At 57.4% G+C, this 25,726-nt stretch overlaps 4 protein-coding genes across 5 annotated transcripts; all 4 read right to left on the bottom strand.

The window, feature by feature from the left end:
- Positions 1-301: 301 nt before the first annotated feature.
- ESRRA (estrogen related receptor alpha) lies at positions 302-6,340 on the bottom strand. Its single transcript, XM_016220248.2, has 6 exons — positions 5,319-6,340; positions 2,234-2,350; positions 1,943-2,071; positions 1,361-1,528; positions 994-1,263; positions 302-570 (listed from the first exon to the last, which is right to left on the bottom strand). Exons 1-6 carry the CDS (start codon positions 5,641-5,643, stop codon positions 311-313), a joined length of 1,269 nt encoding a protein of 422 aa, XP_016075734.1. The 5' UTR covers positions 5,644-6,340; the 3' UTR covers positions 302-310.
- A 1,615-nt stretch (positions 6,341-7,955) lies between these two features.
- On the bottom strand, positions 7,956-12,521 carry CATSPERZ (catsper channel auxiliary subunit zeta). 2 transcript variants are annotated; one of them, XM_016220241.2, is made up of 5 exons: positions 12,194-12,521; positions 10,361-10,727; positions 9,260-9,339; positions 8,999-9,065; positions 7,956-8,242 (listed from the first exon to the last, which is right to left on the bottom strand). In XM_016220241.2, exons 1-5 carry the CDS (start codon positions 12,212-12,214, stop codon positions 8,133-8,135), a joined length of 645 nt encoding a protein of 214 aa, XP_016075727.1. In that variant the 5' UTR covers positions 12,215-12,521; the 3' UTR covers positions 7,956-8,132. The 2 variants fall into 2 exon arrangements, with proteins under 2 accessions (XP_016075727.1, XP_087678533.1); XM_087822407.1 differs by having other exon boundaries at positions 9,260-9,336.
- A 376-nt stretch (positions 12,522-12,897) lies between these two features.
- KCNK4 (potassium two pore domain channel subfamily K member 4) lies at positions 12,898-18,453 on the bottom strand. Its single transcript, XM_087822406.1, has 6 exons — positions 18,193-18,453; positions 15,191-15,314; positions 14,911-15,071; positions 14,547-14,733; positions 13,943-14,082; positions 12,898-13,284 (listed from the first exon to the last, which is right to left on the bottom strand). The coding sequence occupies exons 1-6, from the start codon at positions 18,379-18,381 to the stop codon at positions 12,898-12,900; spliced, it is 1,188 nt and encodes a 395-aa protein (XP_087678532.1). The 5' UTR covers positions 18,382-18,453.
- A 3,235-nt stretch (positions 18,454-21,688) lies between these two features.
- On the bottom strand, positions 21,689-25,085 carry GPR137 (G protein-coupled receptor 137). Its single transcript, XM_016216393.2, has 7 exons — positions 24,037-25,085; positions 23,904-23,953; positions 22,997-23,222; positions 22,733-22,882; positions 22,494-22,622; positions 22,261-22,379; positions 21,689-21,948 (listed from the first exon to the last, which is right to left on the bottom strand). The coding sequence occupies exons 1-7, from the start codon at positions 24,391-24,393 to the stop codon at positions 21,789-21,791; spliced, it is 1,191 nt and encodes a 396-aa protein (XP_016071879.1). The 5' UTR covers positions 24,394-25,085; the 3' UTR covers positions 21,689-21,788.
- Between the last annotated feature and the right edge of the window lie 641 nt (positions 25,086-25,726).

Below are 25,726 nucleotides of genomic sequence, written 5' to 3'. Positions count from 1 at the left end.
TCTGCCCCCCTCCCCCACACATCCCCTGCAGCCCCCTATGGCTTCTGCAGCATCCCCTACACTCTGGGGGCACGTTATGGCTTGCAAGGGGCAGCACTGTGCCCAGAGCCTGGGCACATACGTTCCCAGCTTCTAACACCCCCAAGGAAGGGGGAGAGGAGGGTGTAGGGCCTGCTCCCAGGGGCTGATGGTATTGCCTTGGCCCTTCCAGCAGGCTGTGGCACTGCCCAGACCCCAGCTCTGCCCCCTTGGGGCTGACCCCATGCTGGGCGGGTCCTGCCAGCACCCCCACCCGTGCCCACCCCTTGCCTCAGTCCATCATGGCCTCGAGCATCTCCAAGAACAACTTGTGCATGGGCACCTTGCCCTCCAGCTTCACCCCATAGAAATGGGCCAGCACTTTGCCCGCTGTCTGGCGAAGGAGTGGTAGTGTGAGCAGCAGCCTGCCTGCCCGCCGCCTCTCAGCACCCCCTCCGGGGCCTGCCCGGCCTGCTTCATACTCTAGCAGGGCCTCATGGAGAGCTTCTCGCAGCTGCTCCACAGCCTCAGCATCTTCAATGTGCACAGAGTCTGCAAGAAGGGAGGAGACAGCTGTTAACGTGGGCAATCTCCAGGAAGGAGAGAACCCACATCTGCTTGGCACTGAGGGATGGGGCCTACACAGGAGCCAGACACAGATTTGTTGATTGGCTGACAGAGGCAACACTGCTCCTGCCCATGATCCAGAGCCCACCCTTTCTCAACTGTGGCCCCCCTTCTTGTCCTCCCCCCACCTTCCCTCCCACTAAATCATTCACCTTTCCAGTAAGTATGGCACTAGGGCTTAAAGTCGTATGTGCAGTTCCTGGGCCTGCCCTTGCCTTGCCTTTGCGTACGTGCAGTTCCTGGGCCCCTGCCTTTGTGGCTTTCAGCAAGTAACTGTTCTGATGGTACTGTGCCACCATCAGTTATAGAGGGCCTTCTGGAGACTTGCCAGGACCTACCCACACTCACCCGAGTTGGCAAGGGCCAGGGCCTTCAGCAGGACATACTCCTCCCGTTCCAGCCGCAGGGCCTGCAATCGCCGTACCAGCTGCAGCAGGGCAGCCCCAAGTTCCCCCAGACCAGCTGCTCGTGCCCCCTCTTCATCCAGGACCAGGTCCTCAGCGAAGGCCAGCTCATCCTGCAGTGGCAGTGAGCGCTGGGCCACACCCAACACCAGTACCTCCATCCACACGCTCTGCAGTACTGACATCTGGTCTGACAGCGACAGTGATGAGAAGCCTGGAGGACAGTGGGGAGCACACCTGGCTGAGCAAGTGCACCAGAGCTGGGCATGGCCTGGCCTACCCACAGGAGCCCGCATCACCTGGCCCTTTACCTGGGATGCTCTTGGCCCAGCTGATGGTGACCACAATCTCTCGGTCAAAGAGGTCACAGAGGGTAGCTACGGCTGGGAGGTGTCCATCAGGGCCCGCTGGGTCGGGCATGGCATACAGCTTCTCAGGCTCTACCACCAGCAGGTGGGACACCAGTGCATTCACTGGGGCTGCAGTGACAGTTGGAAGAGGCACTCGAAATCACCACCTTGCTGGCCCTTTGTGGTCAAACATCTTCCCAGAGTCAGTCCCCCCATGGCCTTCCTCAATGGCCACTGGGTAGCAGGCTCAGACACCTTTCTCCAGGAAGGGCTCTCCCTATCTCCTAGGGGAAGTCAGTCTGTTTGTGAACAGGTTCTGAGTGTTAGAAAACCTTTCCCTGTTCCCAGCTGTACTACTCAGGGACTGACAGAAAAAGGTATTTTCAAAAATGCTTTTTGGGGAAAATGGATGTGAATAGATAAAGGGAAGTTTGGGGTTCCAGTGCCCAAAATAACCTATCCTCAGCGAATGACGCCAGATAAGCCTCTCATGTCCTAGCCCAATCTAGACCTTAGAGCTCCAAGGACCCAGAGCACTCTCACCTGTCTTCCGAGGGCCTCCAGCTACTGCCAGGGGTCCAGCAGGGAAGGGGCCTGGGAAGGGCAGTGGATCCACCTCTGGTCGCCGCTTGTACTTCTGTCGCCCACCCCGGACACGGTCCAGACGTACCCCTTGAATTGTAGGACAGGGCTATGTCCTTGGGGCTGGGGGTGGCTTGCTCTACAGAGCCCCCCTGCCCAATCCATTCCACCAGAACTTCTCAGGCTTTGCCCTCTCCAGCCCCATGCACCCAGCTCCCCCAGCCCTCGCCAAGGCCCTTGCCCAGGACTCACCTTCTTTGAGCATGCCCACCCGCAGGCACTTGGTGAAGCGACAGGCCTGGCAGGCCTTGCGTCTCCGCTTGGTGATCTCACACTCATTGGAAGCCGGACAGCTGTACTCGATGCTCCCTGCCAGGAAGAGGCAGGGCTCCAGTGGCGGCCTCCCAGGGCCTGGAGGAGGCCCAGCAGACAGGAGAGCCCTGACTCGCCCCCGGCAAGCACAGGTCTGGGGAAAGCAGGAGTGCCGTGAGTGGGGCAGGGAAGCCCGGGGCAGTGAGAGGAATGGCTGCTGGGCTGGGGGCCCCTGTCTGAGCAAAAGAAGGGCTGGAACCAGGGGAGTCAGACTACATCTGCCCCAGGCCTCTTGTCAAGCCACATCTCTGGGCTCTACTGCCCTCACCTGCTCTCTTCAAGGGTTAAAATGGCCTCTCCATTGCTACCTCCAATGGTCAATTCTCATCTTCATCTTACAAGGCCTAAAGGAGCATCTAATACCATTGATCTTATCCCACTCCTAGAAACACTGAAACACTTTTCTTTGCTTTTAGGACACACTCCTGGTTTTCCTCCCACCTCACTGGCCACTTTGTGGTTTCTGTGCACCTCCCTGTGCTCCTTCCATTGAAGCACCCCAGGGCTGCCCTCAGACCTGTCTCACTCCCACGGCAATCGTACCTAAGCCATGGGCTTTCAGATTTATGTCTCTTGCCTAGAACTGCCTAAACTCTAGATTCATATCCCACTGCCTCCTCAATATCTTGCATGTCTGACTAGAAGGCCACACAAATCTAACCTGTCCTAAATGGAGCCCCTGATCTACCTCTCCAAAACCAACTTTATCGGTCCAGTTGCTCAAGCAGACATCTAGGAGACATCTTTGATTCTGTCTCACACCCCAAATCCAACCCATCAACTGGTCCTGGTGGGCTTTACTTCCTAACATGGCCTCCTGCTCTGCCCTTGCCTGTTTGTTAGTCTCCACACTGTAGCCAGAGGCATCCTATAAAACCTAAGTTAGATCCTGTCCCTCCCCTGCTCAACACCCGCCAGTGATTTCCCTTCTCAGAGTAAAAGCCCAGTGAACCCTGCAGCCTGAGGCCTGCACCCCTGCTCCTCCTCACCCCTTGTGACACCCTCCTTGCACTCTGCTCTGGCTCCAAGCCCCTAACTCAGGGCCCACAGCTCCCTTCCCTCCTTCAATCTCTGCCTGTTGTCACCTCACGGAGGCCTTCCCTGGCCACCCTGCGAAGGGTGATGAGAATGCCACAAGCCCCCTGTGGACATCTTCAGCACTTGCCCCTGCTTAATAGTTTCTCATCAGCTCTCAGCACCATCTAATATGCTATATATATATATGTTTATCTTCTTTATTATCTGTCTCTTGACTTTAGTGTCAGCTCCACAAGGGCCAGGACTGTCTCCAATGCTTGGAACAGGCCCAGCACATAGTGGGCACTCATAGCTGGTGCATGGCAGCCCTCCCAGCCTCGCAGGGCTACTTCAAGGACTGAATGACATAACCAGCCATATGCCCTTAGCGTGTTTCTCCTACACCCTACCCAGGCTTCCACACTCAGCTCAAGACACCCCCTCAGGGAAGTCCTCCAGAGCCCCAGACCCAGCTAGGTTCCTTGGTACACATCCTGATCCTCACCCTCCAGCACTTATACAGCTGTACTATAACAATTGTGTGCAATTCATTGTTTTCTCTCTCCTCTCAGCTAGAAATGTAAACCATTTAAGGACCTGCAGTCCTGCCTTAGTTCCCATGCCTGGAACAGTAGCCAGGGCAGCAGAGCACAGCTTTGTGAAGGCTCTGGAAGCTGCCTGGGGACTATCTGTGTGACCTTGAACAAGTCCCATATCTAAGCCCTCAAATACTGTTTTCTCATCTGTAAAACTGGGGTAATAAAAACAGTACTCCTTATAAAGGTGAGTTGTGAGAATTCAAGGGGGTAATTGAGGTAACACATTCAGCATGGTTCATAATACCTAAATATTCAATAAGTGATTACTGTTTATGGCTAGTGCTCAATAAACATTTGTCAACTGAGTCAGCAGAGAAGGAAGGGTTGCAGGGTAGGCAGGAGACAACTGGATCTGAACCTGTTGGCTCACTGGGCTTCAGAGACAGAAGGGAGCACAGAGGTTTTAGACCAGTGGGTCTTGGCAATGGCAAAGTCAAAACTCGCTGGAATGTCACAATCATTTGAGGCACCTGTCCAAAGTTCAGTTATTAGTAATAAGCAGAGGCAGCAATCTGGCATTTAAGAGCTCGACTCTGGACCTGAGTTGAACCAAGTTCAAATCCTAGTTCTGCCATTTTCTACCTTTGGGACTTGGACAAATTTTTAAAAACCTCTCTGGGCCTCAGCTGTAACATTGCTGACACCTTATAGGTTGCTGTGGGGGTACCTGAGATCATGAATGTAAGCACTCAAGAAATGTTCTCAAAAATTATACATGTTATAGCCCCAAAGTAACCAGAGGTTTACATAAAAATGCAAGTAACAGGCACATCCCAAGTACTGCTTGTTACATCACCACCTTGCTCACTCATATTTAATATGCTTTCCTGAGTGAGAAAAATTCCCTGAGTACTATTAGCAGGATGCCTAATAGTCTTTTTAAAGTTAGGTGCTAAAATAGGATGTAGCCCCTCTCAGCTATGAAACCTGCCCTGTACTAGTGCTGTTTGGGGGAAATCAACATAAAGGAAGGGGGGGAGGGTTTTCTATGCTTGTGAGAGGCCAATAGCTGCCAGAAGCAAGAACAAAGTTTAGGAGCAGGCAGAGGCTGTCTCAAGTTTTTCAGAGCCACTGTGGAAAGTGCTGGGCCTGTCATACCCAGAAACTTAGGAGACATCCTGAGTCCTCTCTCACATCCCACATCCAGCCCATCAACACATCCTGGTGGCTCTATTTAACTTTTAAGGGAAAGAGCATTCCTTGAAAGTAAGAGGGCCTGGGAACACCAGGCTGCCAACCCCAAGTGCTACCATGGCAGTCTGGGGGTCTAGTGCCACTCAGCAGTGCACCAATTGGGTTAGTGCCAGGCCCAGAAGGCAAAGGGCACAGAAGTGGGGGTGGGGGCTCACCCTGGATGGTCCTCTTGAAGAAGGCTTTGCAGGCCTCACAGGATGCCACACCATAGTGGTAGCCGGAGGCCACGTCCCCACAGACCAGGCAGAGGCGTTTAGGCAGGGAGCTGAGCACCAGCTTCCCACCACCCTGCTCACCAGGCCCAGCCCCCTCCCCATCCTCCTCTTCCTTGTGGCCTGGGAGGTGGCGAGTAGGAGCTGGGCCAGGGGCCAGGGCTACAGGGGGCTCAGTCTCAGTCTCGGAGGAACCCTTTGGGCTGTCTGGGCTGGCTGGCTCTGCCTTGATGTAGAGAGGCTCAATGCCCACCACCTGGCTGGACATGGCGCTGGTCACCTGTGGGGAGAAACCCGTCAGGACACAGGGAGGTGCTGGGATGGGGGATGGAGAGACACCCTGCCACCCTGGTTGCCCAACCCCAGGCCTGGGGCCAGGCTTCCAGTATCAGCGAGGGGGAAGGAGGAGGTACAGAGTCCAAGGAAGGGCTGCCCATGAAAGGGGCCCCCCAGTTGTTGCCCTGGGAAGAGTCTCCAGAGCCTCCAGGGCCAGTAACTGGCAGCAAGAAGCCCACTTAGAAGCCCCTTACTCTCACCCAGACCAGGGAGCAAGGTAACCTTGGCCCCACGTGACCTTCAACCCCATCTGGAATCCTCAACTAGAAATGGTATATCTCTCAGTTTTCTCCAGACAGGGACCTCGGTGATTTCCCTCTCATTTGGGTATCCTCCATTGGAGAGTGCAAACAGACACACAAACCCAGGAGCAGTTGATGTGCTCACACACATGTGTTCACACCCTCACACACTCCAACTCGCCTGGGTTCTCAGGTGTCCTCACATGCTCACTCTCACAGTTGGCCTGTCCCAAGCCCAGTTCTCATTCATGCTCATTCACTCCTCCCGAAGTGCATACCCCATGAGCAAAGTCACGCTCAACACTCATAATCACACACTCATACTCTTACACTCTCACCATGCCCCACACTACAGGCATAGACCCTTGTAGAAACATATTCAGAGCTTTCACACCTGACGCACTGCCCCCTACACCAGCAGGCCCACTCTAAGGCTCCACCTCCTTGCACAACCCCCCACACCCCACCCGCCAGCACCTTCACTCTTTTACACTCCGCTGCCGCAGAATCCTCCACCTCCGGGGTGCCCCGCCCCCCCCAACCCGCGCACACCTACGGGAAGTTGCCTAAAGTTGCAGTGCTCCCTTCCCCCTCCGCCCGCGGGGGACCTCTATCAGGTTATCAGGAAGTAAATGGGGAGTGCCAAGGAGGAGGAAGTTCTCCCCTGCCGGTACGATGACCTTTGACCTAGAGAGGAGAGTGGCCCAAGGCCCCTGCGAGCGCCCCCACGTGGTCTTAAAAGCCCCTTCCCCGGCAGGGAACCCTCCCCATCTTCCACCACGGCCCGCCCCTGGGACTTCGGCGAGCTCCAGGTGCAGGACTGAACCCTGCCCTAGGACTGGATCCGAGGCCCAAGCCCGGCCCTGGCTAGGGTTTGCAGCGGGAGCCAACGCCGGCCCCTGCCCCGGGCCGGCACACTAAGACCTGCACGCCGGATCCCGCCCGGACCCTAACCTCGTCTGGTTGGCCACCGGGTCCCGACCGTGACCCGGGCCGGTCCCGACCCTAACCCGAGCAGGTCCCAGAGCCGGACCCCGCCTGGAGCCCGCCCCCCGCCCGCCTCCCGGCCGCGCTCGCACATGGCCCCCGCCCCCTCCCGCCCACCTCCCCAGCCGCGCTCCCCTCCGCCCCCGGACCTGGGGCTCCGGCAGGGCGGGCGGGCAGGCATGGGGGCCGAGCGGCCCGGAGCGCCGGGGTAAGCCGGGGGCCGCTGGCGGCCCCTCCTCCGCCGCCTCCTCGGGCCGCGCCGCCCCGCCGCGCCGCGTCCCCTCACTCGGCGGCGGCGCCGGCGGCTTGTAGGACACAAAAGGACATCGCGGCCGCTTCCTACTCCGCTTCCTCCAGCTGACAGCGGGGGCGGGGCCGGCCGTGCGCATGCAAAGCAGGGGGCGGGGCCCGGCGCCCTATGCTAATCAGACAAGTGGAGCGGGCTGCGCCTGAGTGCCGGGCCAAGTAGAGAAGGAGCAGGCGAAGCAGCGGGCGGGCCTTCACGAGGGTCCCGCCCCGCCGCCGCGAACCACAGCGGCACTGGCATAGGCGGCCGCCGAAGGGGGCGTGATTAGAGGAGACGCGAAGAGGCTCGGGGAGGGGGTGGGGCCGGGAACGCTTTTACGTAACGAAGGAGGCGGGGCGCGCTGTGCGCAGGAGGAGTGGGCGAGTCGCTCCGGGAGACCACAGACATGTAAATGAGAGGGCCTGACTAGCGGAGAGGCTGATAATCTGCATATGCATGAGGGGCGGAGCCTATCATGCCCTAGCTGGAGGGCAAGCGCTGCCACTTTCCGTTTTTCCCTTTCCCCCAAGATAACACCTTCTGGGATCTTGGACCGCAGACCCAATATCCCCACAAAGCTGCGGAACCCGGGATGGGAGAAGCAGACCTACAACATGCAAGAAGTCCTGGATTTCGAGTCCCGGGAAGACGGAGCTGATATGGCCCCAACGGAGAACGCTCAAGGTCACTGCGGTGACCGAGTGAAGGTCATGGGGAAAGGCGGGGCCACGTGCGCGTCCGCCTCACGCAAACAGCCACGCACTGACTCGCAGGCCTTGCACAGACTCTTTTATTTCTCTAAGGTTCAAATTCCACGTGGATAGGGTCGGGCTTGGGGCTTGGGTCTCCGGGCAGGACAGGGAGGGGGCTGAAGTTGGGCAGTCACTCGAGCCTGACGCGGTGCTCTCAGTGCACCGAGACGTGTTGCCTCTTGTTCCGGCGCCTCTTGAGACCCTCGATATATCGCTGCAGCTGCTTGGTCAGGAAGTGATCCTTGCCGATCCCTGACCGGTAGCCTGGAGGATAGAGCTCCACTCAGGGCGGTTAGCAGAGAGAGGCATTGCCTCCCCAGTAGCAGATGCCACATGTGTGATTTGAGGATCTGCGGGTGACTTGGGTTGACAGGAGCTCTGAGCGTTCGGGTCTGTGTTAGTTTGGGGAACTTCGAATCTCCAAGATACTGGGCCCTGCCCGCGTTGTTTCAGGTCATAGACTGTCCTCCGAATAAATGGGGGATGTGGAGCAGGATAGGATATTAAGGTAGAGGATGAACGAGGGCACAGATTAAAGGAAATGTTGCAGGCCTCATCTAGGGCAGTGGTAGCAGACAGCTTTTTGGACACCTCTTGGACCACTCACCATTAGCCATTAGGTAGCCCCCACCCCTCATATCATAAGCAGGGCAAATCAGTGAAAGTGTACCCAAATAATCCACTGTCCAAAGCTCCTCACATTACCCAGGGAAAGGGCCAAGGCCACACAAAGACTGTCATCCCCATTGGGCAGATAGAGAAACAGCCTTAGAAAACCATATCGGCTAGAGGGGGGCTGCACTTAAGCTGGAGCCCAGGCCCCTCACATTTACCCCATGATCTCCCCTCACTGGGTCTCCTTTTCCTGTCCCCCCACTTTTTACTTTTTGTGGGGCTCCTATAATATTTGTGAGTGGTAAGGGAATCTGACAAGGCAGACACATCCTGAAATCCCACTCCCAGGGGCTCAAACCCTGCCAAATCCCCCAAGGTCTCATGGGAGTTGGGGGAGGGACTCACTCTGGAGGGCTTTGGTGAGGATTTCCAGAGCTTCACTCTCCATGAGTTCTATCAGGGGCAGTGGCAGCTGAAGAGGCAGCAAGAGGCTCAGATGTCCAAGAGACCCCAGCTCTGCCCCACCGGCTGCCTCCAGCCCAAGACCCCCAACCAATCTACCTGCCCCTCCACCCTACAAACCACCCCATCCCCTTCATTCAGGAACCTCCAACTTGCCCATTTCCCACCCCACTAAAACCCCCGGTCTTCCTAGGTGCCTCCAACCCTGTTCTGCTGCTCCACCCAGTAGGCTCGATGGGGTGTGTGCTTCAAGATCCTGGGTGATGATATCGAGGACGATACTTCTGGGAGAAGAGAAAAGAGATTAGTCATCTGCAGACTGCTGGGTCTTTTCTGGAACAGAGATGTATAGGGTGGCATCGGGCAGGGAGAGTGACCTTCAGAGAACAGTTCCAGGTGCCACTTTAGTGGGAAACAGTATGGAACAGTGATTTACAGCCCTAGGCTTTATTGTCTTACCCACCAAGGTTCTAGTTCTGACTGCCCCATTGTGTGAGACTTAGGGCCAGTGACTCTCAGGGCTTTCTGACTCTCAGGTTCTTCCTCTGTAAAATGGGGTAATAAGAATAACCCCTGGCCAGGTAGCTCGGTTGGTTAGAGCATCCTCCCAATACACCAAGGTTGCAGGTTCAATCCCCAGTCAGGGCACACAGGGCACATTCAAGAATCAGTGTCAATGTTTCTCTCCCTCTCTCTCATCAATAATTTTTTAAAAAGAGAGAGAAAGAATAACCTCTTATGAAGGTTGTGAAGTTTAAAGGTGATCATACAAGGAAAGCCCAGTGCCTGGGCACACAGTAAACGCTCAATAAGTGGCAGTTATTAGATCAGTTCCAATTATCTGATGAAGGGCTGGGGGAGGGTGAGAAGGGAGAAGAAAGTCCCAAAAAGTGCCCAGCATGAAGTAGGCACTGAAAAATTGTCACCAATGGGTGAATAAATGACAGCCACCTCCTCAACCAGTGAAAAATCACCGACAAGAAATTAACTTCCTTCTCTCAACTATCCTGGTGATTCCATTAAAAGCACAGTCCTAATGACGCAGACTTTGAGCAGTTTCCTGCGTGCCTCTCCGGGACCAGGAATGCCCGGCCACAGGACCTTGTATGATGCCTGCCCGGTAGGGGGCGCCCCAAGAATGTCTGGTTGATTTAAAGTGTGAAAGATTAGAGCTGGCCCCCTCCCCCAGAGAATCCTAGAAACTTGGATCCTACAGCTTCCCCGGCGTTTTAGACCAACAGACATTGAGGCCCTGGCCAGCACCCTGCCCTGTGGGCTCTCACAGCCCAGTGAGGTCACACTGACCCATCTTGGTCTTGGGATCCTCAACTCCTTCTGAATCGCTTCTCAGGGAGCTGCCTGCACGCTGCTTCAGCTCCAACGAAGTGTAGTCATCCAGTTCCCCCTGCTTGATGCTGGCTTTCTTATCTGTGTCACTCCATTCTTCCCAGACCCTGTCAGAGTCAGAGTCAGGACCGGCCTTCTCCTGGTTGTACCAGTGGCCAGTACCGCTGCTTACACTGCTGCTCTCCTGTTCAGAGTCCTCATAAACATGTGTCAGCTGTACGTTCACCTTGGGCTGTGACAGCGTGGCCATGGTCCACAGATTCCGGATGTCACTCTTGGAGCTCGGCTTGACTGAGTCATGATGGCCGGAAGACTTGGCCAATGCCTGTGGACCACATACAACAAGGAAAGCCCAGCACACCTGTCAGAATGGCTATCATCAATAAATAAATAAACAACAAGTGCTGGCGAGGATGTGGAGAGAAGGGAACCCTCGTGCACTGTTGGGAATGCAGACTGGTGCAGCCACTGTGGGAAGCATTATGGAGTTACCTCAAAAAATTAAAAAAGTGGAGCTGCCATATGACCCAGCAATTCTACTTCTGGGAATATATCCAAATAAACCCAAAGCACTAATCAGAAAGAATATATGCATTCCTATGTTCACTGCAGCGTTATTTACAATAGCCAAGATTTGGAAGCAGCTTGGGTGTCCAACAGTAGATGAGTGGATAAAAAAGCTGTGGTACAGCCTGACCAGGTGTGGCTCCGCGGTTGAGCATCAACCTAGGATCCAGGAGATCAGGGTTCAATTCCCAGTCAGGGCACATGCCCGGGGTTGCAGGCTCGATCCCCAGTCAGGGGCGTGCAGGAGGCAGCTGATTAATGACTCTCTCATCATTGATATTTCAACTCTCTCCCTTCCTCTCTCTGAAATCAATAAAGATATATTTAAAAAAAAAAAAGCTGTGGTACATTTACACAATGGAATACTACTCGGCCATAAAAAAGAAGGAAATCTTACCCTTTGCTCCAGCATGGATGGACCTGGAGAGCATTATGCTAAGTGAAATAAGCCAGTCAGAGAAAGGCAAGTATCATACGATTTCACTCATATGTGGAATCTAATAAACAAAATAAACTAACGAACAAAATAGAGACAGATTCAAAGATAGAGAACAGGCTGACAGCTGTCAGAGGGGAGGGGATGTTGCAAGACTGGGTGAAAAAGGTGAAGGCATTAAGCAAAACAACAAAATTCATAGACACCAGCAACAGTATGGTGATTACCGGAGGGAAAGGGGTTGGAGGAAGGTAGAGGAGGGTATTGGGGGGGGCGGTGATGGAAGGAGACTTAGTAAAAAGTATATAGAGCCCGGCTGGGCGTGGCTCAGCGGCTGAGCATCCACCAGGAGATCGCAGTTGGATTCCCGGTCAGGGCACATGCCTGGGTTTCGGGCTCCATCCCCAGCAGGGGGCGCGCAGGAGGCAGCCGGTCAATGACTCTCATCAATGATGTTTCTCTCTCTCCCCCTCTCCCTTCCTCTCTCTGAAATCAATAAAGATATATATATTTTTAAAAGTATATAGATTTCAGGTGTACCGATTATGTATTATAGAATTGTACGCCTGAAACCTATATACTTTTATTAACCAATATCACCTCAATAAATTCAATAAAAAAAGAAAAAAACGAGGAAAGCCCAGGACGGCGGGGAGCTGGGGAGGGCAGGGAGAGCAGCAGGCTGGGGCAGGGACTGAGCACTGAGTGGACCGGGTGAGAGGACAGCCAGGGGCCCAGGTTCAGCGAGTCGGGGCTGGCCGGGTGGGGGGCTCAGGGGGAGTTCTTACTTTGAAAGGCTTTTCCTCCATGGTTCTGCCCCAACGGACCCAGTCGCCTCAGGCCTCGCGCGAGGAAGAGGGGGCCGCGCTCCAGGAAGGGGGAGGGGCAGGGTCCCGCCCCGAATGGCGCTGCGGGTCTCGCGCAGGGGAGTCCCAGCTGCAGCCCTCCACGCTCGATAGGATTATTTCTCCGGGTCCCCTCGCCCCCTGGTAGCTGTGCGGGCGTCGGCGACGCACAGCCCATCTGGGAGATTCCTCCGCCGGACCCTGCTCCGCGGCCCCCCAGGGGAGGCGCGGGCGGGTCACAGCCAAGGGGGCCGTGCCCCGCCCCAACCGACGCGGGTGCAGAGTGTCACCGGAGGCCTGGCGTGCCAGGAAGCGGCCGGTCCCCAGCCCCCCCCCATGCCCACTCGTGTCCTCGGAGCGCGCACGCCCGCAGCGGTACAAACTTTTTCGTTTATTGATGCAGGCTTTGAGGCACAGTCGTGAGGTGGTGTGAGGGACGGGCCCCGCCGGGACAGCGAGGCAGGAGGCCGGGGGGTCTGGAGATGGGTGGCGTGAGGAGAGGGCCAGGGGCCGGGGTGGCAGGCAAGCAGCCTGGCCTGCTCCCCAGGCCCCAGCCGGGTGGAAAAGGGGCTCTTTGGTCAAACAAGCAAAGCATGCAGGGGAGAGAGCAAGAACGGAGGCCTCTGAGAGGCGGGGGCCGCGGCCCCCTACACGGGCACGGCTTTGTCCCGGGGGCGCCCGGGAGCCCGGGGCCGCGCCGGCTTCCGGGCGGGGTTGGGGGCGCGGCGGCGACCCCGTGGCGCGCGCGACGGCGCGCAGCCGCGCTCGCTCTGCGTGTCGGAGGACTCGTCGATGAAGGCCAGGTTCTCACTGGGGTAATCCAGCGCGGACGCCGTGGGCGGGGAGGGGGGCTCGGCCTTCTCGGCGCGCGCGGGCGCCGGGGGCCCGCCGGCGGGCTGCGGGGCGCACGGCGCTGCGGGCAGCAGGGGCTGCTCCTTCTCCGGCGGCGGTGGCGCCGCGGGCCCGCCTCGCTGGGTCACGCGCGCCGTCACTGTGCCGGTCCAGCTGGCGGCCTGTGCCGTGAAGCCGCCCATCTGCGCGGGGAGGAAAAGCAGCCCTCGACCCGACCCGGGGGTCCGCGAGCGCCTCAGCCACCCCGGAGCCTGCCCTCGCCAATCGGGCATTGTTCCTCTTTCCCCTGGTCCTCCTGCCCCAACCCGCCCGAGGAGGCCAGGCTCATCAGCCGCGCCATCTCCCTTCCATCGCACGGAAGGGCCCTCTTCTCCTCGAGCTTTTCTAGAAAACCCGTTTTATTTCAGCCCCCCCTCCCCGTGTCCCCAGAGACCTCTGGGCTCCTCGGTGGGGATCCACGAGTGGGGTGACAAAATACAGGTCGTCCAATTAAATTTGAATTTCAAACAAATTAAATTTTAGTATAAGTATAGCCCAAGCACTATGTGGGATATACTTATACTAAAATATTAGTTGCTACTTATCTGAAATTCACAGTTAACTGGGCTTCCTGCATTTTATTTGGTAAATCTGGCAACCCTATCCATAAGAACAGAGATGGAGTCTCCCGCAAATCTGAATTTATCCCCTTGTACCTGGCTGGTGCATATTGGGGTTCATTCAGTCCCTGCCTGGAGGACCCACACTCTGGAAGGGAGGCGGGCTGGCCAAGCAACTGGTAGGGTACAGCGCCTCAGTGTCACGGTGGCACAGGCCTGGCGCCAGCCCAGGGGGGCCTACCTCTGCCCGAGTGCGGCGGGACACTACTCGCAGCCAGTTCCCGATGGTGGTGAGCACTGAAGCAAAGTAGGCCAGGCCAAACAGGATCCAGAACCATACCAGCGGCTGATAGGCTGCAAAGGTCTGGTTGGGGTTGGCACCTGGGACACCGGTGGAGGGTAGAAAGAAGTTGTTGTGGAACAAGCCACTGTTTCCCTGCCCCTCTTCCCAGTTCATTGAAGAATCTGCTCTCCCCAGGGCAATGGCTATGTGCCAGAGTGTGTGAATGCGTGCAAGATAAGCATGCATGACTCGAAGGTGTGCAGGATAAGAGCATGGGAATGGGAGTGCTCACGTGCAAGAATGTATGTATAAGAGGTGCACCTTAATTTATATGTGAACATGCATGGAGGCACAGGCATGCAAGAATGCAAGAATGCATGAGGTGTTGCATCTGTGCACAAATGTGAGGGAGGGTGCATTCCATGAGCGGATATAGGGGTTGGAGCCATCTTGTTTGAGTGCACAAACGCCACATGGAATTTGGAGGGAGAAGTAAAAGTGCAGAGCCCCTGGGTAGGAATAAAGTGGGTAGGAAAATACAGCACAAGAAAGGTGGCCTCACCGGCCACATAGTCCCCGAAGCCCACCGTGGTGAGGGTCACTACGACGAAGTAGATGGCTTCGAGCTTGCTCCAGCCCTCCACATAGCAGAACACAAATGTGGGGGTGAGAACAAAGAGCAGGCAGCCGAACAGCAGGAAGAGCACTGCCGACAAAATCCGCACCAGCTCCTTGGGCACATGCCACTTCTGCAGGAGGGCAATAGGTAGGACCCAGGGGTCGCCAAAACCTCCACTCTCACACCCCATACCCCTTCCTTCAGGAGCCCACGGGGAGGCTCCTGCAATCTCAGGCGGAGCTCATGTGCCAGGAGGGGATGTAGGAAAGGTATCCTGAGCCCAACACAAGTGCATGGAGCAGCTTACCAGGAAGATGGCTTCGATGTGACCGATGCCACGGCGCAGGGAGGAGCCCAGCCGGTCCCCGACCCCTGCCAGCAGGATCCCGAACAGCGGGATCCCCACCAGTGCATAAAAGATGCAGAAGAGGCGTCCAGCATTTGTGCGTAGGGCTGCATTGCCATAGCCTGGGCAGAGGGACCGAGCAGGAGGTCTAGGGGCTTCCCCTATCTCCCCCTGCACCTTCCCCCAAGGGAGTGGCCAGCCACTCTTTGCCCCCCTCCACATGCCCAGTCCCCTCCCCCACCGATGGTGGTGATGATAGTGCCTGAGAAAAAGAAGGCGCTGCCCAGGTCCCAGGCTGAGTAGTTGCTGTGACTGGTTGAGTTGATGTCAGGGTTTGCACCCCCTCCCAGGGCATCAGCCACCTCCTGCAGGACAAGGCGCAGAAGGAGGAGCCTTAGTCCTTCCCTTCTGTCCTGGCCAACCCCCTGGCCCTCCAGTCTCCAGAGTGCTTCCCTTCCTACCCCTCCCCCCCCCCAGCTCTCCCCTTCCCTCAGGTCTCCCTGAAGGCAGTCCCTTTGAACAGACATTGTAAATTGGGTGACCCAATTTTGTTTGACCTCCACATTGTTTTAGAAACATTTATCTGCCCCCTAATTTCACACAACAGATTTCCAATTTTACGGTGGTCGAGAGCACAGACTCTGGGACCAGACTGTCTGGTTTCAAATCTTGGTGCTATGTGAACTTGGGCAGGTTAAGTCTCTGTGCCTCTGTTTCTGCATCTACCATGCGGAGATGGTGATAACAGCACCTACCATATCGATTTGAGGTGAAGAGTTAAAGCACTCACAGCAAAGTAAGCACTGTGTGTTTGTTAAATTAGTATCCACATAGTGACCACGCCTAGTGATTTCCAGATTTCCACAGACCCCACCACTCCCATTGCCCTGTGGAAACTGAATTTGAGTCCCTTGCCTTGGAAAATGTGATGAAAGTTAGGGACCCTCCCTCCAAGCAAGTTCATATATCAAAATTTTCATCCAACTTTTGTGTGGACACACAAACCCCTGCCCACTCTGCTGAAGTCCTGTGCTGCACAGTAGGTGCTCAGTAAATACGCTTAAATTAATGAAATGGCCATGTGTCTGCCCCTCTAGTCAGCCTGCGGGTCCCTCAGGGCAGGGTCTGTGTTTTGAGAGTGCCTGCCCTAAGTGATGGAGATCAGAGCACAATGAGGAGGGGGTGCAATTGGGCCCTTCCCCAAGGAGCAGAGAGCCGAGACACACAGGCAGGGAGTGTGAAGATCATAAACCACATCTCTCTCTTACTGCAGGGCCCTCCTCAGTAGCAAGACCCTTCCCAAATTAATTGTCCTAGGCTAGGACCCCAAATCCTCCATAGCTCCCTCTGTCTGCAGAACGGAGTCCCAAATCCCCAGCCCAGGGTTTAAGCCCCTTGTCAATCTGGTTCCAACCTCTCCTTCCCCAGTTTTCTCTTCTGAGTCTCCCATTTAGAAACCCAAGTTAAGGTGACCTTAGCCCCAGATTTCTGAGAGGATCTCATTTCCTATAATACTAATTTTTAAATAAAGCCAAGAAGTGAAATGTATGGTTTAAAGTGATTTAATTTTTATTTTGCCACACCTTTCTTGTAAATTCACTACTTAAGGGGGGAAAAAATCCTTTGTCATCCTGTGTGTTCTAATTTTTGTCTCAAATGACTAGGCATCTGCTAAGTCTGAGTTCTATAGCCATTTATTCATTTCTTCCTTCATTCTGGCTTCCACGCCTTTGCCCATGCTGCTCCCCTGCCTGTAGTCCCTTACAACCCAATCACACATCTCTAAGTCCCACCCATCTCCCTGCCTCATTTCAATTACCAGCTCTTCTCAAAGGCCCCTGGCACCTCCCTCTTGCACCCGAGCACCTAGCCCAGGGTCCAGCATACAACAAGCGGTTAACAAAGAAGGAAATAAGGAAAGCTGCTTTTCCGCTCCCCAGGACAATGCTATGGTGATCTGTCCATGGATCTGTCCCCTCTCCCAGATGTGACATCCTCTAGAGCACAGCCTGCATCTGTCCCACCCCAGTGTCAACTTCCCTGCTCACCCTATGGTGTATAGCACAGCACCTCGTTCGCAGTAGGTGCATAATCGCCGTATGACTAATTGTGGAAGGGAAAGAGAGCAGCAGTTGCCCACCCTCCCAGTTTCTGCCCTTCCTTCTTTCTATTCAGGAAAGAAGTAACTCCATTGTGAAGATAAAATAGGTCAGATTCCCTCCCTCCCTCTGCCCTGTGGTCTGGTCAGACACACTCTCCTGCCCAGGCCTCTCTGGGCCTCTCTCGGTATTCTAGAAGTGTCAGAGACAAGGTCAGGCTGCCTTGTGCCCTGGCCCCACCCCATCTTCATCTCTGCTCTGGGTCCTGCCACACTGGGAATCAGCTGGAACACAGAGGCCTCCATGCTGGTGGCTCCTCCCTCCAAAAGAACAGACAGGGAAAGAGGGGTAATCTTTACTAAAGTAGTAAACATTTATTAAAGTTAAATCTTAGGTTTTTAATATGATAGTGACTCAGAAATCAGAGAAAGCCATAGAGGTGTGGCCGGACAGTATCCCAGAAGACAAGCCCAGCACTTTCTTTAGTCACTGGACCAAAGCCGACCCAGTCCCTGACTTGCCCTCCTTCTAGCTTCTACACCATAAGCATGAGTCCTGGGGCAAAGGGGTGCTTAACCTTACATTCATGATGGCATGGACAGGCTTAGGAGATCCTGGGGTAAAGGGGTGTTCACAGCTTCTCTATGGCATATGTGACTCCAAGGAAATATAGGAACCACTGCAGGGTTGCCAGATTTAACAAATAAAAATATTGCATGGCACATAGTTATATTTAAAAACTATTCATTGTTTAGCTGAAATTCACATTTAACTGGATGTCCTGGGTTTTATCTGGTGACCCTAAACCAGTGAGTCAGACCTGTGAAAATGTAACATATCTTGTGTGCTACAGCCCTTTATTCATTTCTTCCTTCCTTCATTCCTTCAGCCACCCTCCACACTGAAGGAGACCTTCCAGGAGCACAGTCTAATGCCTGGTACAGCAAGGAAAACTAATGCCCCATGGACACCATATTGAAAGCAGAGAGACTTGATCCCAGACTCTGCCTCGCAACCCCAGTTGCACCCAGCTCTCAGGGGTGCCAGTCTGGAAGCAGCACCCCAGCACAGGGCCCCACTGGCATGCAGCTAGTGCTAGGGGGTCATGGGTGAGTGCTGAAGGGGCTCTCGCCCACCCACGCACCTTGATGAAGAGCCCCAGATCCTGGTCGCTCACACATGGGTGGGCCCTCAGGAACTGCTCTCGGACCGCCCCCAGCTGCCTCTGGGCCTGCTGCTCATGGGGCTGCTCCAGGGCCTGGAACACCAGGGCACCGGACACCAAGTAGAGCAGGACCAGCGCCAGCAGTGCCAGTAGTGTGGTGCTGCGCATGGCGTGCCCAGGGGCCCGACCAATTCCACCGCCCGCTTGGGGAGGCTGGGCAGGAGGCTCCTGGAGGGCTGCGGTCACTGCGGGGAGAACCAGGAACGCTTGGATCAATAACCTGGCCTGACACCCCTATACCCTCTTCCAAGCCCTACACACCCAGGGGTCCTTGGAGCCTCCAGCCCTACTGCCCACAGGTGACCTCTCCTCACATCCCTCTGGCTGGACACTTGGTACCAGAACACACCCAGTCATTCCCCCACTTGGGTCCTCCCCCCACTTCGGTCCTCCCCCTTACCTCCACTGCCCGGCCCTCAGCCCCTGTCCGGGGACTCCGGGGTGTGAGAAGAGAAGAGGGCACCGGGAAGGGAAAGGAGGGAGAGTGGAAGAGAGAGAGACTGAGCCTGCTGAAGAAGAGGCAGGGAGAACAGGGAAAAGCCGGGGGCAGCCCGCGAGTGGGGAACCCGCCTCCCAGGAGGGGGCTGAGCGGCGAGGAGGCGCTAGAAGGAAAAAAGGAACAGCGGGAGGAAAGGCCGGACGCACAGGGCGGGGACGGGGACAGCTGGTCCCGGTGCATCCGCCGCTGCCGCAGCATCTTCGTGACTTCTCCCTCTCCTCCCGCCTCTGCCGGCAATGCTTCTAGCCCCGATGGACTGGGTGGGGAGCCTCCAGGGTCCCCCAGAGCCCGCCGGGCTTTCTAGGAACCCAGGGATGGGTCCCATCCCTGCGCAGATGCGGGGGAGGGGGAGAGGGAAGGGAGGATGCCGGGTGCCGGGAAGGAGCAGGGCCAGGGCCGGGGCATCACACGGGACCATGCAGCATCCCCCAGGGCAGCTGTCGGCCCCCAGGACAGTGGGAGGCGGCGCCCACGCGCGCACAAGCAGCACAAAGCCCCACGCGCCCACGCTCCGCCCTGCAGCTCCAGCCACCCGGCTGCTCAGGCTGCACGCACACGCTCCGCCTGCACTCTCCCCAGGCTCACGGGCACACCTGGACCCAGGGGCTGCAGCACCCAGAGGGCCACTCATACGTGTGCCCATACCCGCGTATGCACACTCAGACCACGGGGCAACGGCGCAGTGCCCGCCGCCGACACACCGCACGCCCCCCTGCTGCTCCCACCGCCTCCCGCGTCTTCACGCCGACGCCTCGGAGCATGACGGGCGGCTGGACGCGTGGCCGGCCTCACGATTCCCGGAGGCGTCCACGCGTGGAAGGGAGGTGGAACCCCACCCAGACGGTCGGTAGTCCCTCGGTGCCCTGCCCGGGAGTACGGCCCGCACTCCCTCCCGTGCCCCTCCACCCCGCACTCACTGTTGGCCCCTCTGCTGCTGAGACCCCGGCTCCGGCGCGGCCTCGCCGGTGCCCACTGGGCCGTAGAGGCGGTGGCGGCAGAGACAGGCGGAGCAGGCGGCCGCTGGGGCTGGGACCCCCCCTCCCGCTGTCTGAAGCCCCCCTCCTACCGCGTTTAACCCCTCCAGTGCCGCGCCTCCCTCCCAGCCGCACCCTGGCCACCAGCGCCGCACCCCCAGCCCCTAACCTGTGGGCGCCCTGTGCCCTAATTCCGGCTGGTCCTTGGAGATGAGAGCCAAAGGAGAGCGGTAAGGGTTGCCACTGGGTCTGGCCTGGAGTGTCAGACCAGAGCCCTGGAACTGCCCCACCAGCTAGCCAGTGTGGCCAGCAGCGTAGCCCGGGTCTGGACAGCATCCCACTTACCTCTCTGGACAGGCGCCACACTAATCTCCCAGGCTCACCATAGGGTAGGAAGGGCCCTCAACTCCCCACCCCTGGGACAGCCTGGCCTTTGGGCTCAACACTTATGAGGGAGGGGATCCTGCCAGACAAAGGGCGGGGGAGACACTCAGGCCAGCTGCCGTTGGCCCTGGTGCGGTGGGGCCCAGTTCTGGAAACCCATGCTAGGGCATCTCCTGTCCCTGCTACTGTATGCCCATCCCTTGGTCTCACCCCATGTCTACCCCAGAATGGAACTGGTGCCAGCACCCCTCCCCCACTGCTTGAACTGCCAGGGCCCCTGCAGGTCCTGGAAATCAGCTCCTCTAGGCTCTTACCCACTTTACAACTCCTATCTCTCCAAAGACCCTGCTCTTGCCTGGGGTCCTCAGCGCTCAGGGTGGGGTGGTTGAAGCCTGGGCTCTAAGGCTGACCACCCTCTACCAGTAGGGGGCCTAGATGCCTTACCAAACTCTGGAGCCTGCAGGTACCCATTTAGAGAACAGGGATGTTAATTCTTACCTTAGGGTGCTATTAGGAGCATTAAAGAGGTATTTGTAAATCTGGCACACACAATAAAGTGCCCTACAAATGTCAGCAACTTTCTGTTCAACAAAGTGATTGTGCACTCTCCAGCAGCCTAAGGCCTGGTGTCCAGGACAGTCCCAAGTGAAGGGTTTCAAGACAGGCTTAGTGCTAGGCCCCAGGGACTCCGAGGAGCTGAACAGTCAGGTCTGTGTGCAGGAGACAGACCCTCGGATAGACAACTCCCACCCATAGGACAAATTTGCCAGGGCTATGGCAGCAGAGGGCAGTGACTATGCTATTAGGGGTGGCCAGAGAAGAGGGCCCCAGGACCACCAGGCAGACTGTGTGGGGGCAGCTCATCCTACCAGTCAAATCCACATCTGGTAGGAAAATGGGGGCTGCTCAGTTAAGGGGCAACTCTTCCTCCACAGGCCCTGGACTAACCCCAGGAACTGAAGGCCTGGTTGGATGTGATGAAAGGAAAGTAGGGTCTCCAGAAATCCCAATCTGCTAGGGGATGAGAGGCATAATAGCCACATAATTACAGTGCCACAGGACCCGGGGGGGGGGGGGACACTGTTCCCTGACATAGAGAGGGGAGGCTTCTAAAAATAAGTGACATTTGAAGCAGGTAGGGTGGAAATTATTCAAGTAGAGAGGGGACTGGAGTAAGGGCAGAGCTCTTCTGGTCTCCCTTCCCCTCACACTGCAGGCTCCTCCCTCTCCCTGCCCTCCAGCCTGGGGGAGGTAAGTGGCCCCTGCCAATCCAGCAGCCCCCTTCAAGGGCCAGTGTTTGATCAACCTCAGCCAGCCAGACAGTTCAAGGAGCACATATAACTTACAGACAGTGGACGGCCACAGGGCACAGACACTGTTTATTGAGTGGCAGACACAGGAGAGGTAGCTGGCTCCAGCATAGAAGCGGAGGCGGCAGGTCATGCCAGGGTGCTGTGCGCATCTGGCAGGCAGGGCCATGCCCCCCATCCTAGGGGACGGCACAAACTCACTACAATAGAAGTAGCAAGGAGCCGGCCAGGGGAGGAGGTGGCCATAGCCCCTGGGATCCTGGGCAAGAAGCAGCAGATGAACCTGGCACAGGGGCCTGGGGTGGGAGGGATTGGGGTCTGAGTGTTCTGGGGAGAGTTGGAGAGGGATCACGTCTGTGGAGTGGAGTAGAGACTGTGGTGGTGGCTGCCTGGGCCCAACACCTGGGAGAAGAGCAGAGGAGTGGTCCGCGTCTGGCTGCCCCCGTACCAGCCTGGCTCTCGCCCAATGGCGCCATACCAGCTGCTGGAGCCTAGGCTGCCTGACATGCTGCAGACAGAGAAACAGGGTCAGTTCCAAGGCAGTGACCAGGGCCATATTCACAAGAGTTGGGGGGGAGAGAGGCTTAGAACAGAGCCTGTAACCCAGACATTCCAGGACCCAGGGCTTGAGCACTGCAAACTGTAGAAAACCATCCTCAGGGCAAGAGGGGGAAACCAGAGGGGCCCCCACCTAGTACAGATGGAAACAAAGGCCATGGCAGGGGCTAGGGCTGGATGACAAGACCTGGCTCTACATCCCCATGGCTCCATGGAGCAAGCCAGGAGCTTAGGGGTCCTGAGGTGGGGCTGAGGCTCCTACCTGGTGCTCTCTCCCCGGCCATGCTCCCAAGAGCAGCTCTCATCCTCGCAGTGCCCCGCCCGGTCAAAGAAGTAGGAACGGGAGCCAAAGACCTGCCCATTGAGGATGCGGCTGGTGCTCTGGAGGAGGAAGCTGCCATTGATGCTCTCTCCTGCCCCCTACTGGCCTCCTACAACCACCCCAGGCCCCAGCGCACGGTGTCCCGGGACCACCCTTCTTATATTGGCCCTCACCAGGTCCTGTGGAGGCCGGTGCACCCGGAAGAAGCCCACCAGCAGGGTAGTGGGCAGCAGCTCCCACACAAAGAGGATAAGGCCAAACACCAGGTAGCCTTTGTTCCCCAGGTCATTCACCAGGTCCGCCTGTGGGAAAGCAGGTGCTTATGCCAAGCTGCAATTGTGCCAGTGGGGCACCTGGACAGGGCCCAGGAACCATGGCGACTAAGGAGGCAGCAGACATGCCGAATGCCCACCTGGTCAGAGACGTTGTACCAATCATAATCAAAGGCATCCAGTCGACTCCGGGGAGCCAAGGCCAGGGCGGCCAGGTTGTAGCAGGCCCGACTGGCATAGAGCAGGACCATGGCACCACCCATCACAGCTGCCTGGCACACACTAGTTCCCTGGCACAGATAACAAGGGACCCTCAGAGAGGGGAGACTCTAGCTTCCTCTCTATCCTGAAGAACAATGCCCAAGGACCCCAAAGGACACCAGGCATGAGGGTTGTGACCCTACCTTGGCCTCCAGGTAGATGCTGGTGGAGGGAGCCCTCCGGGCAACAAGGCAGAGGCAGGCAGCAAGAGAGAGTGCGCAGATAACAAACAGGGAGTCGCTCACCAGGACACGCACCAGCAGGAGGGCCCAGGGCTGTGCCGGGCGCCGGTGTGACAGCACAGCACACAGCACATTCACCAGCAGAAAGAGCAGCGAGGCCCCCACGAAGGCCCCTCGGACAGCTAGCCTGCAGCCCACAGCATAGTCAGCCCCAGACTACACCCTTGGTGCTCACCCACCACCCAACCTCCCCCAGGAGATCACAGTGTCAATCAGAACCTTGCTCCTCCAGTTTTACAGATGGGGAAACTGAGGCCCAAGGTGGTCAGAAGGTGACTGACAGCTGTGGTATAGTGGAAGGAGCAATGGATTGGGTGTCAGAAATCTGGGCTTAAGTCCTGGCTCTGCCTCTAGCCACATCTATGACCTTGAATATGTTGCTTTACCTTTCTGGGCCTCAGTTTCTTCATCTCTCAAATGGAGATAATAACAGCCTCACATATAAGTTATAAAAATAAAAGATGTTTGTGAAAGCTCTTAATAAACTGTAAGATGTTGTACAAATGACAGGAGTATCACCACCCAAGGTCACCCAGGAGTGGTTTGGTTTTGGAGCTTCCAAGGGCTGGAGGCTCCAGCTCTTCCTGTCATGGACCACACTGGTACCCTCTCCCCTGGCTGCTTCTATTATTGTTGCCCTTCACACATGCAACACCTCTGCTAAGCCATCTGTGCCAGGTGCTTCACTTTCCCAAGTTCTTTCACAAACATTCCCTGAGTTGTCCTCACCTTAGCCCTGCCATGGGGGGGTAGACACCAGGCTACTCCTGGCCTGGGGGCTGGGCCCACCAGTGTCCTGTGTACTTACAAGCCTCGGCTCATCTCTGGCCGACGCTTCGCCTTGGCCTTGAACACCACCTGGGAGCAGAGATGCCCATTGTTCCTTTGGGCCCTTGAGGCTTGCCACCCCACAGAGCATCCCACCCAGTTACCTCGGTTACCTGGGCAAAGTAGAGGTTCATAAGCGTCAGTGTGAAGAACTGCAGGCAGACAGGGCAGCAGTAGAGAAGCCAAAAGGGCAGGGGCCCCAGGCGGTTGGCTCGGGGGGTATCTCGGAAGTAGAAGGAGAAGAGGGTGGTACGCAAGGCGGCCCACAGCAGACAGAGAGCCAGGAACACGGTCTGATAGCTGAGACGCTTGTGCCCATACAGAAGCACCAGCCAGAGCTGGGCATAGACGGAGAAGAAGAGCAGGGCGTACAGAGTGGTGTAGGCCGCAGTCAGCCCCAGGGTCACTCCTGGTGGCAGCGCAGGCACCAGACCAGCAGCAGGCACCAGGCCAGACAGGTTACTCTCCATGTCAGGGAGCGAGGCCTGAATCCTGAGACAGAGATGGAGGAGCTGGCAGGGGGCCAGGGAAAAAAATAAATAAATATGGAGGGGTGGGAGTTGAAGCGTGCAGAGACAGAGATGGGGAGTTCAGGAGGAAAGAAGTTGTGGCTGGCCAGGCCCTTCCCTGAAGCAGAGGAACAGTCGCCCTTGCAGCAGCCCTTGCAGAGGGGCACTGGCAGCCTGGGGCCAGGGCCTGGGCCCTTCACTCAGGAGCGTGGAAGGACAGACTCTTCTCTCCAGGGCTGAGGGTTGGGGGGTGGGGTGGAGAGTGTCGCCTCCCTGGGCCAGTCCCAGAGCCAGCAGCCTGGGGGTGCAGAGGCTGAAGGAGAAAGGTCCTTGGCCTTGGTCGCTCCAGTCGTCCCGGCAGGAGGGGGAGAGCCGGCCGATGCCTGTTGGCTCCGGGCAGCGGCCGCAGCGTGGGGCGCTCAACACCCGGCTCTCCCCCTCCTCAAACTGCGGGCTCTCTCCCCTCAATAATCCGTGTGGGGTGGGCGTGGGGGCTCTGCCTTCAGTCCTCAGGATTCCGGACGCTGCCCCCAACCCACTCCCCACTACGTCCACCCTCCAACCGCCCGAGGCGGGGAGGAGGTCGACGCCAGGTTCTCAGTCCGCCTCTGGAGGAGCCGGCTCCGGTCGCTGGGACCCGGGGCTCCGGCTCCTCGGCTCCTGCGGCTCCGCCCCCTCCTGCGCCTGCGCCTGCGCCTGCGCGGGCGCCGCTCGCTACGCAAACTGCGCGGGGTCTAACCCCGGCTCCGCAACCTCGCGACGCGCCCAGCGCGTAGTCGTTCGAGAATGGGTGAGAGCTACGCCGCTGGCGGGTGCCAGGGGTTACGAGAGGCGGCGGGCGGCCGAGGTGCTGGGGCGACACCGCTTTCGGCCGGCTCCCTGGTGGACGATGCCCGGGGCCACCGGTCCTTGCTTGTTTACGGGGCCGCCAGTCCCCACGCTTCTCTTAACCCCATCCCCAAACCGAGAATGCGCCGCCAAGCCGAGGGCGGCAGCCACTTTCCCTCGCCCAGTCTCTGAAGAAAACTTCCGCCCACAGCCAAGATGGCCTCCGGGCCCCGCCCCCGGCCCTGAGCCCCGGCTCCGCAGCCCCCAGGCCTGCCTGCGCTCCGCCCTAGACGGCCGCGGTTCCCGCTCACCTGGCCCACCGCCTGGCAGGCGCAAAGTCCCCGCGAGCCCAATGGCCACCCTCACAGGAGCCCTTATCCCTTCTCCTGCGCCGGGACAGTCATCCTGCCAGGGAGGAGGCCCCTCGCTTATCTCGAATGCTCCCCAGGTGGCACGGGGAGTGGTG

Source organism: Miniopterus natalensis, chromosome 11, assembly GCF_054644295.1.
Source record: "Miniopterus natalensis isolate mMinNat1 chromosome 11, mMinNat1.hap1, whole genome shotgun sequence".
Classification (NCBI taxonomy): Eukaryota; Metazoa; Chordata; class Mammalia; order Chiroptera; family Miniopteridae; genus Miniopterus; species Miniopterus natalensis.
The sequence above is the reverse complement of the archived record's forward strand: the minus strand, read 5'-3'. Positions and strand labels throughout refer to the sequence as shown.